At 41.2% G+C, this 13,486-nt stretch overlaps 1 protein-coding gene across 6 annotated transcripts in view; it reads right to left on the bottom strand.

The window, feature by feature from the left end:
- Nucleotides 1-13,486, bottom strand: part of LOC309534522 (phosphatidylinositol 3-kinase regulatory subunit gamma) — a 246,006-nt gene that overhangs the window by 20,767 nt on the left and 211,753 nt on the right. For all 6 annotated transcript variants that reach the window (XM_082226732.1, XM_082226730.1, XM_082226731.1 and 3 more), the window contains 2 exons: nt 2,875-2,986; nt 289-387 (listed from right to left, as the gene is read on the bottom strand). In XM_082226732.1, coding sequence (XP_082082858.1) covers nt 289-387; nt 2,875-2,986 — 211 coding nt within the window. The remainder of the gene's footprint in view (nt 1-288; nt 388-2,874; nt 2,987-13,486) is intronic.

The raw sequence follows: 13,486 nt of genomic DNA, 5'->3' as shown, positions 1-13,486 counted from the left end.
TAAAAACTACGTGCGTGTTATGGTCGGGTGCGTGCTATAGAGCGAAAAATACGGTAATTCTCATGATGCCAAAGTCCATTACAGATTGAAAATTATTTGATGCAGCATAAAGCTGTTCATTCTGCGCTCTCTTTGCATAGCCTAGCAGAAAATGTAAACAAAGTTCCAAGATAATGAAAACATGTTGCTTGTATTTACACTAGCTACAAACACCTAGACAAATTTATCAGCAGGTACTACCTACAATTTGTGCAGGACAATAGAGAGGGCAAAGTCAAAATTATTTACCGCAATGTCAGTGTATAGTCTCCTTGTTTCTTTGTTGATGCATCCCGCACCAGGAATGTTCCATCCGGCATGTCTCGTAATTTGTCATTTACCTCTTCCCTGGAATAACAAAATGTAGATCAAAGTATTACTCATTCATAACAGCATCACTCATTGTTACAAGTGTGTGTGTGTGTGGGGGGGGGGGGGTTCCTTTACTTTGGTTCTGAAATTATTTTTCTTTAAAACTGTCTCATTCCAGTTTTATGTTGACCAGTTTTATGTTGACCAATACATAGTATCTGTAATCTGTTTTAAGAACTTTCAAAGGTAAATTTGAACTTTTAGATTCTGGAAGCAGCTGCACCTGAAGCCTCATTCCTAAATGGAGGCCAATAGTAGAGCACCAACACTTAACTGTATCTGATTAAATAAACAAAGGGCTGTTTCATACTGCCCTAATGTCCTATAGAGAAGTTGTATTTCATTTATAACAAGATAGTAATTGTTTATTATAAACAATTAAAATTTATTGGTTTACAAGTAAATAGAAACTTTATACTGCCTAGGATGATATTCAAAATAAGACTAGAGGTTTATTATCTATCTAGAGACAGGAGAGCAACTGTGAAATTAAGGATTTCTGTTTGGATCTCTGTACATATCCAAAGGCACCATGAAAGATCACTTATTCAAAGACTGATAACTTTCTAAAAGCAATGCTTGGCAGTTACTGGGCAGAAGAATTTCTTTCATGAGATAAAAAGAAGTTGCTGCTTGGCTAGCAGAGTCAAAATATTTGTAATTTGCACAATACATGCCCTGAGTATCATATTTATAATGTTTGTTCTCAAAAGTGCCATTTTTATCCCTGGTTTCTCCTTTTACATAGAAAAGAGGTTGTTAAACTGAAATGTGTTAGACAGATGGTCATGGATTAAATATGAAAAGATAATTAAACTCAGGTTTCCTGTTATTTGTGACACTTAATATAAATGGTTTTATTTTAAAATTGCCAAATTGTTCAGGGTGGTTAAAACAAAAAGGGACAGTGAAGAGCTCCAAGAGGATCTCTCTGCAGTGAGTAAACAGGCAGTGAAATAGCAAATGCAGTTCATTATGAGCAAGTTTAAAATGGTACACATTGGGACCATATTTTTACATATATGGCAATGGGATATGAGCTACCAGTGACTGACGAGGAATGAGACCTTGGCATCATAGTGGACAATACTGACCCAGTGTGAGGCAGCCGTGCTAGGGATCATTAGGAAAAGTATTGAAAATAAAATTGCCAATATTGTAATGCCATTATACAAATCTTTCGTGTGATCACAGTTGGAATGATGTGTACCAGTTCTGGTCACCTCATCTCAAAAAGGCTGTAGTAGAGCTGGGAAATTTTGTGAAAAGGGCTACCAAACTGATGAAGGAGATGGAGCAACTCTAGTATGAGGAAAGGTTACTTGGGGCTTTTTGGTTCAGATAAAAGACAAGTATAAGCAGACATGATAGAGGAGTGGAGAAAGTAGACGGGGGGGGGGGATTTCTCTCTCTCTCCTAACACTAGAACTCGGGCACACCCAACAATTCTTAATGTTGGAAGATTCAGGACAGACAACACAGTGCATAGAAAAAATCATATAGAAATCATTCTCATAAGTGGTGGTCAATTTAGATGGCTTTAGAGGATGATTAGACAAATTCATGGAATATAAGTCAATCAATGGCTACTAGTTATGATGGTTAGGGTCTGCCTCTACTGTTGTAGGCAGTATGCCTCTGAAGAGCAGCTGGTGGTTATCAGAGGTGAACAGAGTGCTATTGTGCTCACATTCTGCTTGCAGGCTCCTCATGAGCATCTGGTTGGCCACCATGAGAACTGGATGTTGGCTATTATTTTGTCTGATCCAGCAGGCTCTTATGTTCTTAACCCCGGCCTCATAGTGAAAATTATTACAGATTTCTTAACTGTTTTAAAATGGTGACAACACAGTCTAGAAAATGATATATGTGCACTAAATTTAAGATTAATCCATTCACAATGTTACCTGAATAATAATAATACATTTTAATATGTACATACTAAGCAGGGGTATAGAAACATTGGCCCAGATGTGACTCATAGGGCCTCTGGATCCTGCCTGCATTGGCCCCACCTCACTCTGTCCCTTTCCCACTGCAATTATGTGTAAAATGGCTTTATTCAGGGACTTTTCCCTCCATGTGTGATGCAGCCCTCCACACTTCACAATCAAGCTTCAAAAATGCCTTCTATTGGAGCAATTAAAAGTCTATTTTTGTTGAAAAGTGGTATGTAGAGGGCGTATGTGGAACATTCTTCCCAGAGAGTGCAACCAATTCCCTCCCTCTCCAATACCCCCTGCAAAAAAATAAGGCTTCAATAAAGTTAAAATTATGCACATATAAGATTGTGGATATGGTATGTGGGGTATGCATGTGATTTGCATGTGGGGAAGGCATGCAGCCTCCAGAAGGCTGGTCAAGAGGATACATAGCCCTTGGGCTGAGAAATGTACCCAACCTATGATATAAAGGAAAGCTGCAAGTAAGCCACATTCTTCTCCAGGAAAAGAAAAATCTTACCTTGAAATGTCTCCCCAGTACCATTCGGCATCCTGCAGTGATGAACTGCAATTCTCTTTTATCCCACTTGTATTTACTGGAGTTATTGGTTTGGAGGGCTTTGGAGGAAGAGCTGGAAGAGAGATTTCGTTGGTTTACTTTTTTGGCTTTATAACGGTATCTCAAAATATTAAATAAGGGATTCAATCAGGAAATAATACATTTTAGGTAAAGCATTGTATGGTACTAAAGACCTGTGAGAACTGAAGAGAAAGAAAAGTGACAGAAATCCCTTTTCATCTGAGATTGTGGTACTAAAACAGAAAATTCAGTTTTAAAAAATGTCTGGTTTAAATGAAAGATGATTTGGCAAGGAATAATCAATTACTCAAAACATTTTTCTATTTACTTCTACAATGCCTACCACACTAAAGTAGTTAAGATGATTCACTGACTTCTGTTTCAAAGGCTACTTTTAAGTGCCCTAAGTACAGTAGTTCACTGTTCTTGCACATGCTGAATCAAGCCAATTTAAATTACACTGAACATTAACCTAGTCATTCAAACTCTGAATTGCTGATCAAGCATCAGATTCAGTTGGCAGCATACAAAACAGCCAGATTCCAGGACAGATGGTTGTTGTTTTTTTGCTATATCCTCCTCAAATTGTGCACGTTCACATTTCTCACATCGATAGCTTACCTTTCTTCCATCATGGAACCACAAGGAGCCAGTGCCCAATGCCAGACCGATTACAGAGTTTTTGGTTTTGTTTGCTTATGTGGGTTGGACGCCATAAATTTAAACCACACCTAGAACAGATTTTGGAACTTTTATTTTTTTTAAAGCATGAAAAAAGTTATGGATTGGGCCATCTATTGGACACCTGTAGGACACTGGTCTTGCAGAAGGCACTGTAAGTTTGGGCACCAGTCAGAGTTCTGCCTTCAGTGACAATACAATACTTGAGCCCAGCACCATGAGAGAGTGGGGCTGATGGAAAGTAACACATTTTGTTGCTTGGCAACAATTCTGAAGTTGACTGTGAAGTGCTTCAGGAACACATCCTACTTTTTTCAAACTACAGCAACATACTGCCATGTTCTGCATCCAGAGAAGACTGGCCCTCCAAAATATATAAGGAGAATAGGACATAATCCAAATTCCAGCCCGTGACCCTTGACTGGCCATGCTCTAATCTATTTTACTGAAAATTAGCCTAAGGCTATGCTTGCAAAGACCAGGGCATTTTTGGATTGGCTTTATATGTCTGTGTAGCCACCCTGGCAATTTATGTTGCACTGCAGTTTCATGCCATAAAAGCCACTGGACTACTGACAAAGTGTCAGGACTTCAATTTGTGTCAAAGTACTATGATGTACCAAATATTGTTTCTTCATTTGTAAAAAAGTATCAATCCACATTTTTTCTCACATACTGTTCAGTTTTCTAAAGGTCTATTCTTTCTCAACACTGTGGAAAAAAGTGTGCAGGAAGAATATTTTAATGAATTATCTACTGGACCTAGCAACATCCTCAAAACATTGCCTGTTACTACACTACAGACTTGAGACTGCAAGTGAAAAAAAGTATCAAGATTAAGAATTATTCTTCAAGTTTACATGAGATTTTTTAAAGAACATCAGAGATATCAGATTGCATCAACAAAAGAATAACAGACTGCTTCACACACATATGTATTAAGAACATATACCACATGCATATAATTATGAAGGTGCTATATATGCACATCTTGCTTGAAGAGTTTGCACATATGTGTTCTCCTGAGAGGCTAGAGCAAATCTACAAATCCCTGTGTCTGAAACTGCTGCTCTTACCCTGGTGGAGAACCTATGCTGGGAGCTACATGTAGAGACTAAAACCTTTTAATTCTCTTGGACCTATATGCCGTTTTTGATAATCAAGAAAGATGGTATGGATGATATCGTCTACCAAGGATGCATGATAGGAGGATTGCATCTTGGTTCCACTCTTGGTTGGGTAGACCTCAGAAGGTAGTGCTTGGGTCAGGACCCCTGCCCTTTAGTTGCGCTAGGGCAGGGCTGGCCAATATGGTGTCCTCCAGATGCAGTTGAACAGCAGATTGCATCATCCCTGATCCCTGGACCTGCTGGCTGGGGCTGATTGTGGTTGTAGTCTAATAACATCTAGAGGACACCACATTGGCTAGACCTATGCTAGGGAGTGCTGTATGGTTTAGCCTTGTTCTCCATACCCTTTAAATATATATTCAGAGCTACTGGAGATTTTATCAAAGGATTTGGAGTTGAGCTTATCAGTATGCCAATGTCACTCAGTTCTATTCCTCCTTTTCCAGAAAAACAAGGTGAGCTGGTTGAGTGGATTCCTGGCATCTGTAATGGACTGAATAATGATTAATAAACTGAAGCCAAATCTAGACAAGACAGATGTTGAGAATGGGAGGTATGACTGATCTAGAAGCTGTGACTTTCCTGTGCTGGACAGTGGTCCTATGTGGGTGTGTCTCCCCAGCCAGGGCTTAGAAGGCACCCTAAGCCAGCACAAGATTGTTAAACACCAGGGGCCAAAGCTTACTCTCTCAGTGCTACTCTTTGGGCAAAACCCTGCAGATAGTAAGGAAGCCACCTTAATAAGAGTTCTAGCAAAAGCCAGAACATTCAACATATAGCAATCAACCAACCAGTACACAAAGAAAGAAAACTACATAGGGGAAGGCAGAGGAAAGGAGGGGTAAATCTCAGGCAGCCTACTCTGCCTCTCACCTGGGGTACTATAACCCCAATACTACCTCTCATTTAGGGGTGCTGACACCCACTAGATTGACTTATTCTGACAATTCAAAGAGGGGGGAGACAGAGTCATCCAACAGTCAGCACCAAATACAATCAGCACCCTAACAGAGCACCCCTGAATCATGCAGTTCTACCCTGAGGGGCCAGTTCAGTTTTAGAGTTGTTAAATTTGTCAGTGAGATTTAGTTTTTGTTACACATAGGTCAGCTTGCAAATATTTCTTTATTCACTATTAAAATAATTTATATATTGCTTTTCAGACTGTCTCGCCGGAGTGGTGCATGCTTTGGTTATCTCCCACTTGGACTATTGTAATGTGCTCTACGTGGGGCTACCTTTGAAGGTGACCCGGAAACTACAACTAATCCAGAACAAGGCAGCTAGACTGGTGACTGGGGGCAGCCGCCAAGACCACATAACCTACATTGGCTCCCAGTACGTTTCCAAGCGCAATTCAAAGTGTTGGTGTTGACCTTTAAAGCCCTAAACGGCCTCGGCCTAGTATACCTGAAGGAGCGTCTCCACCCCCATCGTTCTGCCTGGATGCTGAGGTCCAGCGCCAAGGGCCTTCTGGTGGTTCCCTCACTGTGAGAAGCAAGGCTACAGGGAACCAGGCAGAGGGCCTTCTCAGTAGTGGTGCCCGCCCTGTGGAACGCCCTCCCATCAGATGTCAAAGAGATAAACAACTACCTGACATTTAGAAGACATCTGAAGGCAGCCCTGTTCAGGGAAGTTTTTAATGTGTGACATTTTAATATATTTTTAATCTTTGTTGGAAGCCTCCCAGAATGGCTGGGGAGGTCCAGCCAGATGGGCGGAGTACAAATTAATAAATAATAATAATTCATTTCAAGAATAACAAAAGTGGAGCCTCCATTGCACCTCAGGACAGAATGCCAGCATAGGAGCTGGAGGGCAGGCTGCCATTTCCTGCCCCTGCTGCCTGGGGTTAAGTATTTCATTCTGCCTGAGGATGAGACTGGCTGTGTACGGCTCATCCCCTTCACATGTTTGAGAGTCCTTCCCGAGTTCCTGGCAGCTTGTGAATAACTCAGGAGTGGACCTGTGTGTAGCTGGGCATTTTCAGAAGGCCAGGTACACCTGCCAACAGTTAATCTGAACACACACATATGGAGAGGAGAGTGCTAGACCTTTTGGAGGATCACTCCATGTTGCTCTTGCAATGCTGCATTTCCGCTAGATGCACAAGCTGAACAGAAGGCAACCTAAGGCTTTCTGCTCCACTTTACAGAGCACCTAGCAACTCAGGCTTATTTGTGCAGTTTATGCACACTCAGAAACTCGAATAAGATATTTGTGTACAAGCCTGATGTGCTAAGTACTCCATGTGGAAGAATGGAAAGATGGCCTAAATGACAAGCAGCACACAAATAATGGTTTAGTTCAGTCAATCTCCCTTACTCCACACTGTTTGACTTGGACATTACAGATATCTGGACTGTGACACAAGTTATTTCTTAATTTCAAATATTTATATCTTACCTTTCTACAATTGCTTAAGGCCACTGACAACTTCAATTTAAAACCATTTCATTCAAAGTGAACATCAAAACCAAATCAAATTCCTTCCCCCATCTAATATTCCCAAACAAATGGGACTTGCATCTAAAGGCAAGGAAGGAAGAAAAATGATATGTGGTGGTGGTGTGTTCATTCATTTCACAAAGCTGGTGCAGCCCAAATAACACTCTGTTTACCATTAACAAATAACCTCCCTGGTAGGAGAGCAACAGGGAAGTTCTCAATGAAGATCTTAAAAAGTTAATGGGCTCTAATATGGAGTGGTCTTTTTCAAGTCCAATTGCTGGAGGGTGAGCTTGAGGAGTTTGCAGCTTGGGAAGACAGAGTTAATTTTTCCCTTTCCAGGTGCACCCTTTAGGAAAATCACCCATGCAACAATTAGGCAGTTAACCCTTCTTTCTCCAGCTGCAACCAATAACGGCAAATACATTTATAAATACATAAATTCAAAAATCAGCATATGAAATTGGGCCAAGAACTTCAACAGCAGCAGTGCAACTGGCAAAATAGAGTTAATTATGTTTCCATCTGCCATCCCCCACAAACAGGCAGGCATATGACATTCTGTACTAACTGCAGTACAGTATTTGAATAGTCTTCAGCAACCCCACTTATGGCACACAGCAGTAGTGAATCCTGGAAATTACAAAGGTATAGATAACTTGGTGCAAGTTCTCTACCTCCACTAAAAAAGCATAACAGCAGCATATCAGATGCAACTGGGGGTGGTTGGAAAGGACACTGCTTTTCCATGGGAAGGAATTGATTCAAGATGCATATCTGCTCCAATAAAGCAACAAATAATACTACTGATAATAGGTACACTTCACACTCTCAGAGCCTCAAGCCTCCCAGTCAACATAATCTCCACCTTGTCTTGATTCAACTTTTGCTTGTTAACTTGTCATCTACCTTAAGAGAGCTTCCACCAACCAATTCAGAGAAGTTGCTTAAAGAAGAATAAAGCTTGATGTAGTGACAGCAGTATATTGATTATACCTAACCACAAAGTTCTGCATTATCTCTCCTGGTGGCTTTATAGATATATTAAGTAATATAGGTGATAAAACTGATGCCAATGGAACCCACTATTACATCTCCCAGAGGATGGGCTGGCTTCTATACTAACCACCATCTGGGATTGTTCTAACAAAATGACACAGAGTGAAATCAGTGAGATGCCAACATCTACTAGATGTTCCAGATGATGCAGTAAGATATTATGGTCCACAATAACAAATGCTGCTGACAATCAGAAGGGAAGCATTCCCTATATTTCCAAATTAAAATGTCCCACCAGGGCACCTAAAAGTACATCCCTATTTTGTTGAACAGAATACAAACATATTGAACCAAAGTGTAAACTACACATCATGGGACTCTGAAATATTTCCCTATACTTTTTAAAAAAACAAACACCAAACCAAACAGACTGGGTAGTCTACATGGACAGTTGGTCACGAGGTCACTGCTTCACCAAGACCTTTTCTAGCTCGGAATTACCAAATTGCCATTTTACTGGAAGTAGGAAATACAAGGACCACACATTTTTGCTTTGTCGTATTCCTATTTTTCTCTAAGCTCTACAGGATAACAGCAGGGACTGGCAGGAAGTTTCTGCCTCTCAGAAAAAGCCTTTCACCCTTGGTGGTGGACCCAAACCAGTGCTGAATGCCTTCCTACCTACAAGGGCAGAAAGAAGACCAATCCTAAATATTAAGAACTTAAAGAGACATTAGACAAAATAAGGCAAAGTAAGACTTATTTTGTATATTGGGGGTGGGAGGAACCTCAAAACCTCCTCCATTTTTTAGTGGTCTGTACACCACAAAGCAAGGCGGTGGGGAATACCACAGGGAAAGAATGAGAAATGATTCTGCACTTGAAAAATACTTGTTTATAAAGGAATGTATCTTGTTGAAAATGAGTGGGAAACTGCTCTAGGAACTGGTTGCAAAAGGCTTATATTTTCTTAACATTAAAATGTCTTAATTTATTTGCTACATTGAAAGCTCTCTTAAAATCACTGGTACTATTCATGGAAAGATGGAACAGTCCCATGAAGGTACCTCAAGACTGGCACTAGGTCCTCACATTTATAAGGCATAAGTACCTTTTGATATTATTTGTACAGCAAATACAACACAACAGCTTCTATGGTCAATCAGCATCTGCTTGGTAAATTAGTATCCATTTGGAACGAAGCTGCAATATAAAAATGCAAATCATTCATCCTATAAAGCATAATTGGTGAAGTATTTAATTTTCTGATTTAACAAGTCACTTTGGTCACTTGCAGGAACTATCCACACCTGTTCCAACAGTACTAGCATAATAGTAAATTACAGAATTAAGTGACAGTATTAAAACAGTGCTAGAGATGCAGGAGCATAACGGTTGATTTTTTATTTAGTATTGGTTTTATAGGCCAGTGTTTCCCAACCGGTGTTCCGTGGCACACTAGTGTGCCGCGAGACGTTGCCTGGTGTGCCGAGGGAAAAATTAAAAAATTCGAAAGATAGCTTCATATCCGGAGAGGCGGCCTTCAGGCGAGTTTTAATTTTAATTTTCCTTCTCCCACTTAATGCCCCACGCTCGCCCGAGCAGCTTGCAGTCCTCGGTAACCACGGCGACCCGAGGGAGGGGAGGGAACAGGGAAGTCGAGGGCAGCGGCGAGCCGCGATGACATCAGTGGGCCGCGCCGCCTCGCCCTGGCACGGTGTGAGAGCCCCGGCTAGTGGCGCGAGCTTCGGAATAAGTGGGATCCGCGTGCGCGAGACCGAGATCGCGGGTAAGGAGCTCAGCCCTGGGCAGGAGGAAGCGGGGCCGCACGTGCGGGCCACATCCCCACAGAGAGCGAGCCTCCCCCGGCCCACCACTCCGGGCAGGTCCACTCGCATGAGGGGGCGGCGATGGCGACGGCCGGCAGCTTGCCTGCAATGCCATCCCTCGAGCAGGCGAGGAGCCCGGAGGCTACCAGATGCGAGTCCTCTTTCCCACCCTGCTCGGGAGTCCAGAGCACTTGGTCGCATTCAGGATCTAGAGTGGGGAAGCGGGGCTTGTGTCTGGGCTGGACACATTGGGCTGCCTGTGCCGCTCGACCTGCATGGAGAAATCAGGGTGGGAGTCACGACCGTGAGGCAGGGCTGTCAAGTGTGGCAGAAGAGGACATGGCCGTCGCACCTGTCCTTAGGTAGGAGCTTCTTCCGTGTCGACCTGCTGCCCTAAAGTCTTGGCTTTTTTCTTGGCTTTTTGGCGGTTGGCACAGAAGGAAGGCAAGGGGGAGGGGAAAAAATTGAAACTTACACTTTCGTGCGTCCCTCCCGGCGTGACACTGCGCGCTGACGTCACGGGGCTGTAATGGTGGTGTGCCTCGAGATTTTTTTCATGAAACAAGTGTGCCTTTGCCCAAAAAAGGTTGGGAAACACTGTTATAGGCTGCCTTTTGGGATATAATGCACACAAGGTGGTTTATAGTATAAACAAAATACAAAAAGGAAATTCAAATAATTCCAAAATAACATTATGTAAGGATGTACATAGGCACATGGACTTTAGAATAAGCTCCCAAATTTAATTTTACAGCCACCAAGCATAACATAATTTAATGTGTTACTGTGGAGAGGGGAATAAAATGATAAAGACTTAAAACAGTCCACTATGAAAATGAGGATTTTCCCATGTTTCACTGAAGCAATACAACAGCTACCAAATCACCTAGAAAACTTAGTGTTGAATTGCACTAACAAATTAAAGGGCACCTTTTACTCCTCTAAGTTATTTTCTGCCTCTTGTGTGCTCTTGATAGAATCCTAGAAAACCCAGCTTTCATTTTTCAAAATATTGCTTTTAGCCTTTTCCTCCATAAAATTATGTTTGATATTCAATCTTCCAGGGAGGAGAGTCTTTGTCAAGCAAGTTGCACTTCCCCTGAATTACCCCAAACCATATTTATGCAAAAAGAAAAGAAAATCCTGATTTCGCAGAAGGCTCAGATTTTATTTGTTCACTGAAGCAGAAACAGCTACTAATGGCAGTTCAAAAAACTATGTTTAGCCATTTCCTCAAGATTAAAAAGTGAGTGAATCAACAAAACCTTTCTTCTGTATTTGTACATAAGCATGATCAGATCTATGCCTTCAATAGCTAGCTGGTATGCACTGCTAAGTTACACAATTTCTCACAAAGGCAAAGATAAACACCATTTCTCACAGTGGAATGGTTTCTCGAAAGCCTGCTTATTAGTAACCCTACTCCCACTCTAAGCCAGCACCACCGACCAACCTGCATTCAGAATTCAGCTAACTCTGATTGGGATTTGAGAAACTGGACTCTGAAAGGAAATAGCACTTCAGCCAATGAAAGCACAGTACTGAGATCATACGTTGGTGACGTCAGTACATAGACTGTATCTGTGGAGTTTCTAGCAGGTACTTTCAGTATAGCTGCTCAGCTTTTGCAAATGATTTTCCTTTTCTGCTTTACAAAATTCCAAACCTCTCTCTGTGTGAAGACATTTTATGTCTCAAAATACACTACAAATTGAAGCTTCAGAGTCATGTGTAAGGCAATGAAAAGAAAAAGACATGACTCATCCATAACAAGACAGTGGAAGCAATTCAGTTACATTCTTTCTAATGCAATTTACATTATTTTCAACAGTTAAAACTCCAAAATCCACTGTTGGGCAATACTTTTTATTAGGACCAACAAAAATCTCACAGAATAATTTTCCAGAAGTTCTCTTATCTGTCAGGTTAGCTATTACATAAGGCAGGGGATGAGAAAGACCGGGGCAGGGGAATTTTAAAATAAATATGAAACTTAAGGTGGATATTTTAGCTCCAATATAACTCTACAATTCTATGATCCTATGATTCCATAAAATGCCGATTACTTGCAGCTAGGTACCGCAGGTATCAGGTTGCACCTAGAATCCCGAGATACACAGGCAATGGCTGATCCCCATTTCTGGAAATATAAAGCCTGGCTGTTATTCAGAACTTTTTCATAGCATAAGCAAAACACACGGGAACTGAAAGCATTTGTGCAGTATTACATCAAATGACTATTTCTTGTTTAGCCAGCATGTCTGATTGTAGTATCTGATTACAATATAAAAAAGGGTCCAGTTAATTTAACTTAATATATGCATTTTTCTTGGAGCAGATTCTTAAAGCACTGGCACAGCAAGCCTCCTTAACTCAAGAAATATCTATTTGGGCTTCTAACTGTACCGGGCATGGCTATGCTACATCTAAGAGCTTATCTCACTTAATGTGGTGTTATTGGTTGTGGATCTCTGGAAAACATTGTGCAACAATTCACAGTGGTGTTTTGTTATGTCCATTTCTGCCTCCTCCCACTTGTTCCCAAACTAACAGTATTAGTTTCAGATTTGAATTCATGCCCTGAGACCTTCGGGTATAGGGCAGTATAGAAATTAAAGAAATAAATAAAAATTTTGAGAACTGCCCTAATACATTAGAATGGTACAAGAAAACTCCCTAGGTGGTGAAAACTTTACTATCTCCCATATTACTTGTCAGTTTTGTGCCTAGATGGTTCTTTAAATGCAAAGACAAGAGGTTCTGTAATATCTGAAGTAGTAATTTATTACAGTACATTTCATAGGGTCTGTATCACTAAATGCAATTATCTGCAGAAAAGAAATATGCTTGCAGCCTTGCTTTAGAACATCTGCAAGATGAAAAAACATTAGACCGTTTATTATGAAAACTATCAGCTTGGTTTCTCTTCTGATCATATCTGAGTACGGTAAGTACACAGGATTCAGTAGTACTAAAGCACTGACCAGCAACTGTTCCCATGCCTTCTCAACCTTTATCAAGCAGCATAGTCTAAAAGCACACCGTGACATCATGAAGCTGATTTTCCTGGGGTGCTGAATAGCTGAGGCTCCTTTAGAAGATGATTTTGCATAATATAAAGGTTAGATGGACTGAGCAGATCAGATCAAATATTTTTTTTGAAGCAGGATGTAGCTTTAAGATGAGTATGTGTGAACAGAAATATAATTTGCCCCTTGGAACAAGCATATTCAAATCCCAGTTTAATTTTGTACATGCATCCAAACATGGCAACTTCAATGGTTTTATGTACAATGGTACATGGTTGTGGACAGGTTTCATTCTGGAGGTTCGGTTGGATCCCGAGGTTTCTGCAACCTGAGGACCGCTTCTGTGCATGCGTGTGGGGCGAAACCTGGTCAAATACTTCCGGGTTTGCCGTTTTCGCATCCTGAAGAACCCAACCAGAGGGTTACGTAACAGGAG

Source organism: Podarcis vaucheri (genome assembly GCF_965113315.1).
Source record: "Podarcis vaucheri genome assembly, chromosome: 6".
NCBI lineage: Eukaryota > Metazoa > Chordata > Lepidosauria > Squamata > Lacertidae > Podarcis > Podarcis vaucheri.
The sequence above is the reverse complement of the archived record's forward strand: the minus strand, read 5'-3'. Positions and strand labels throughout refer to the sequence as shown.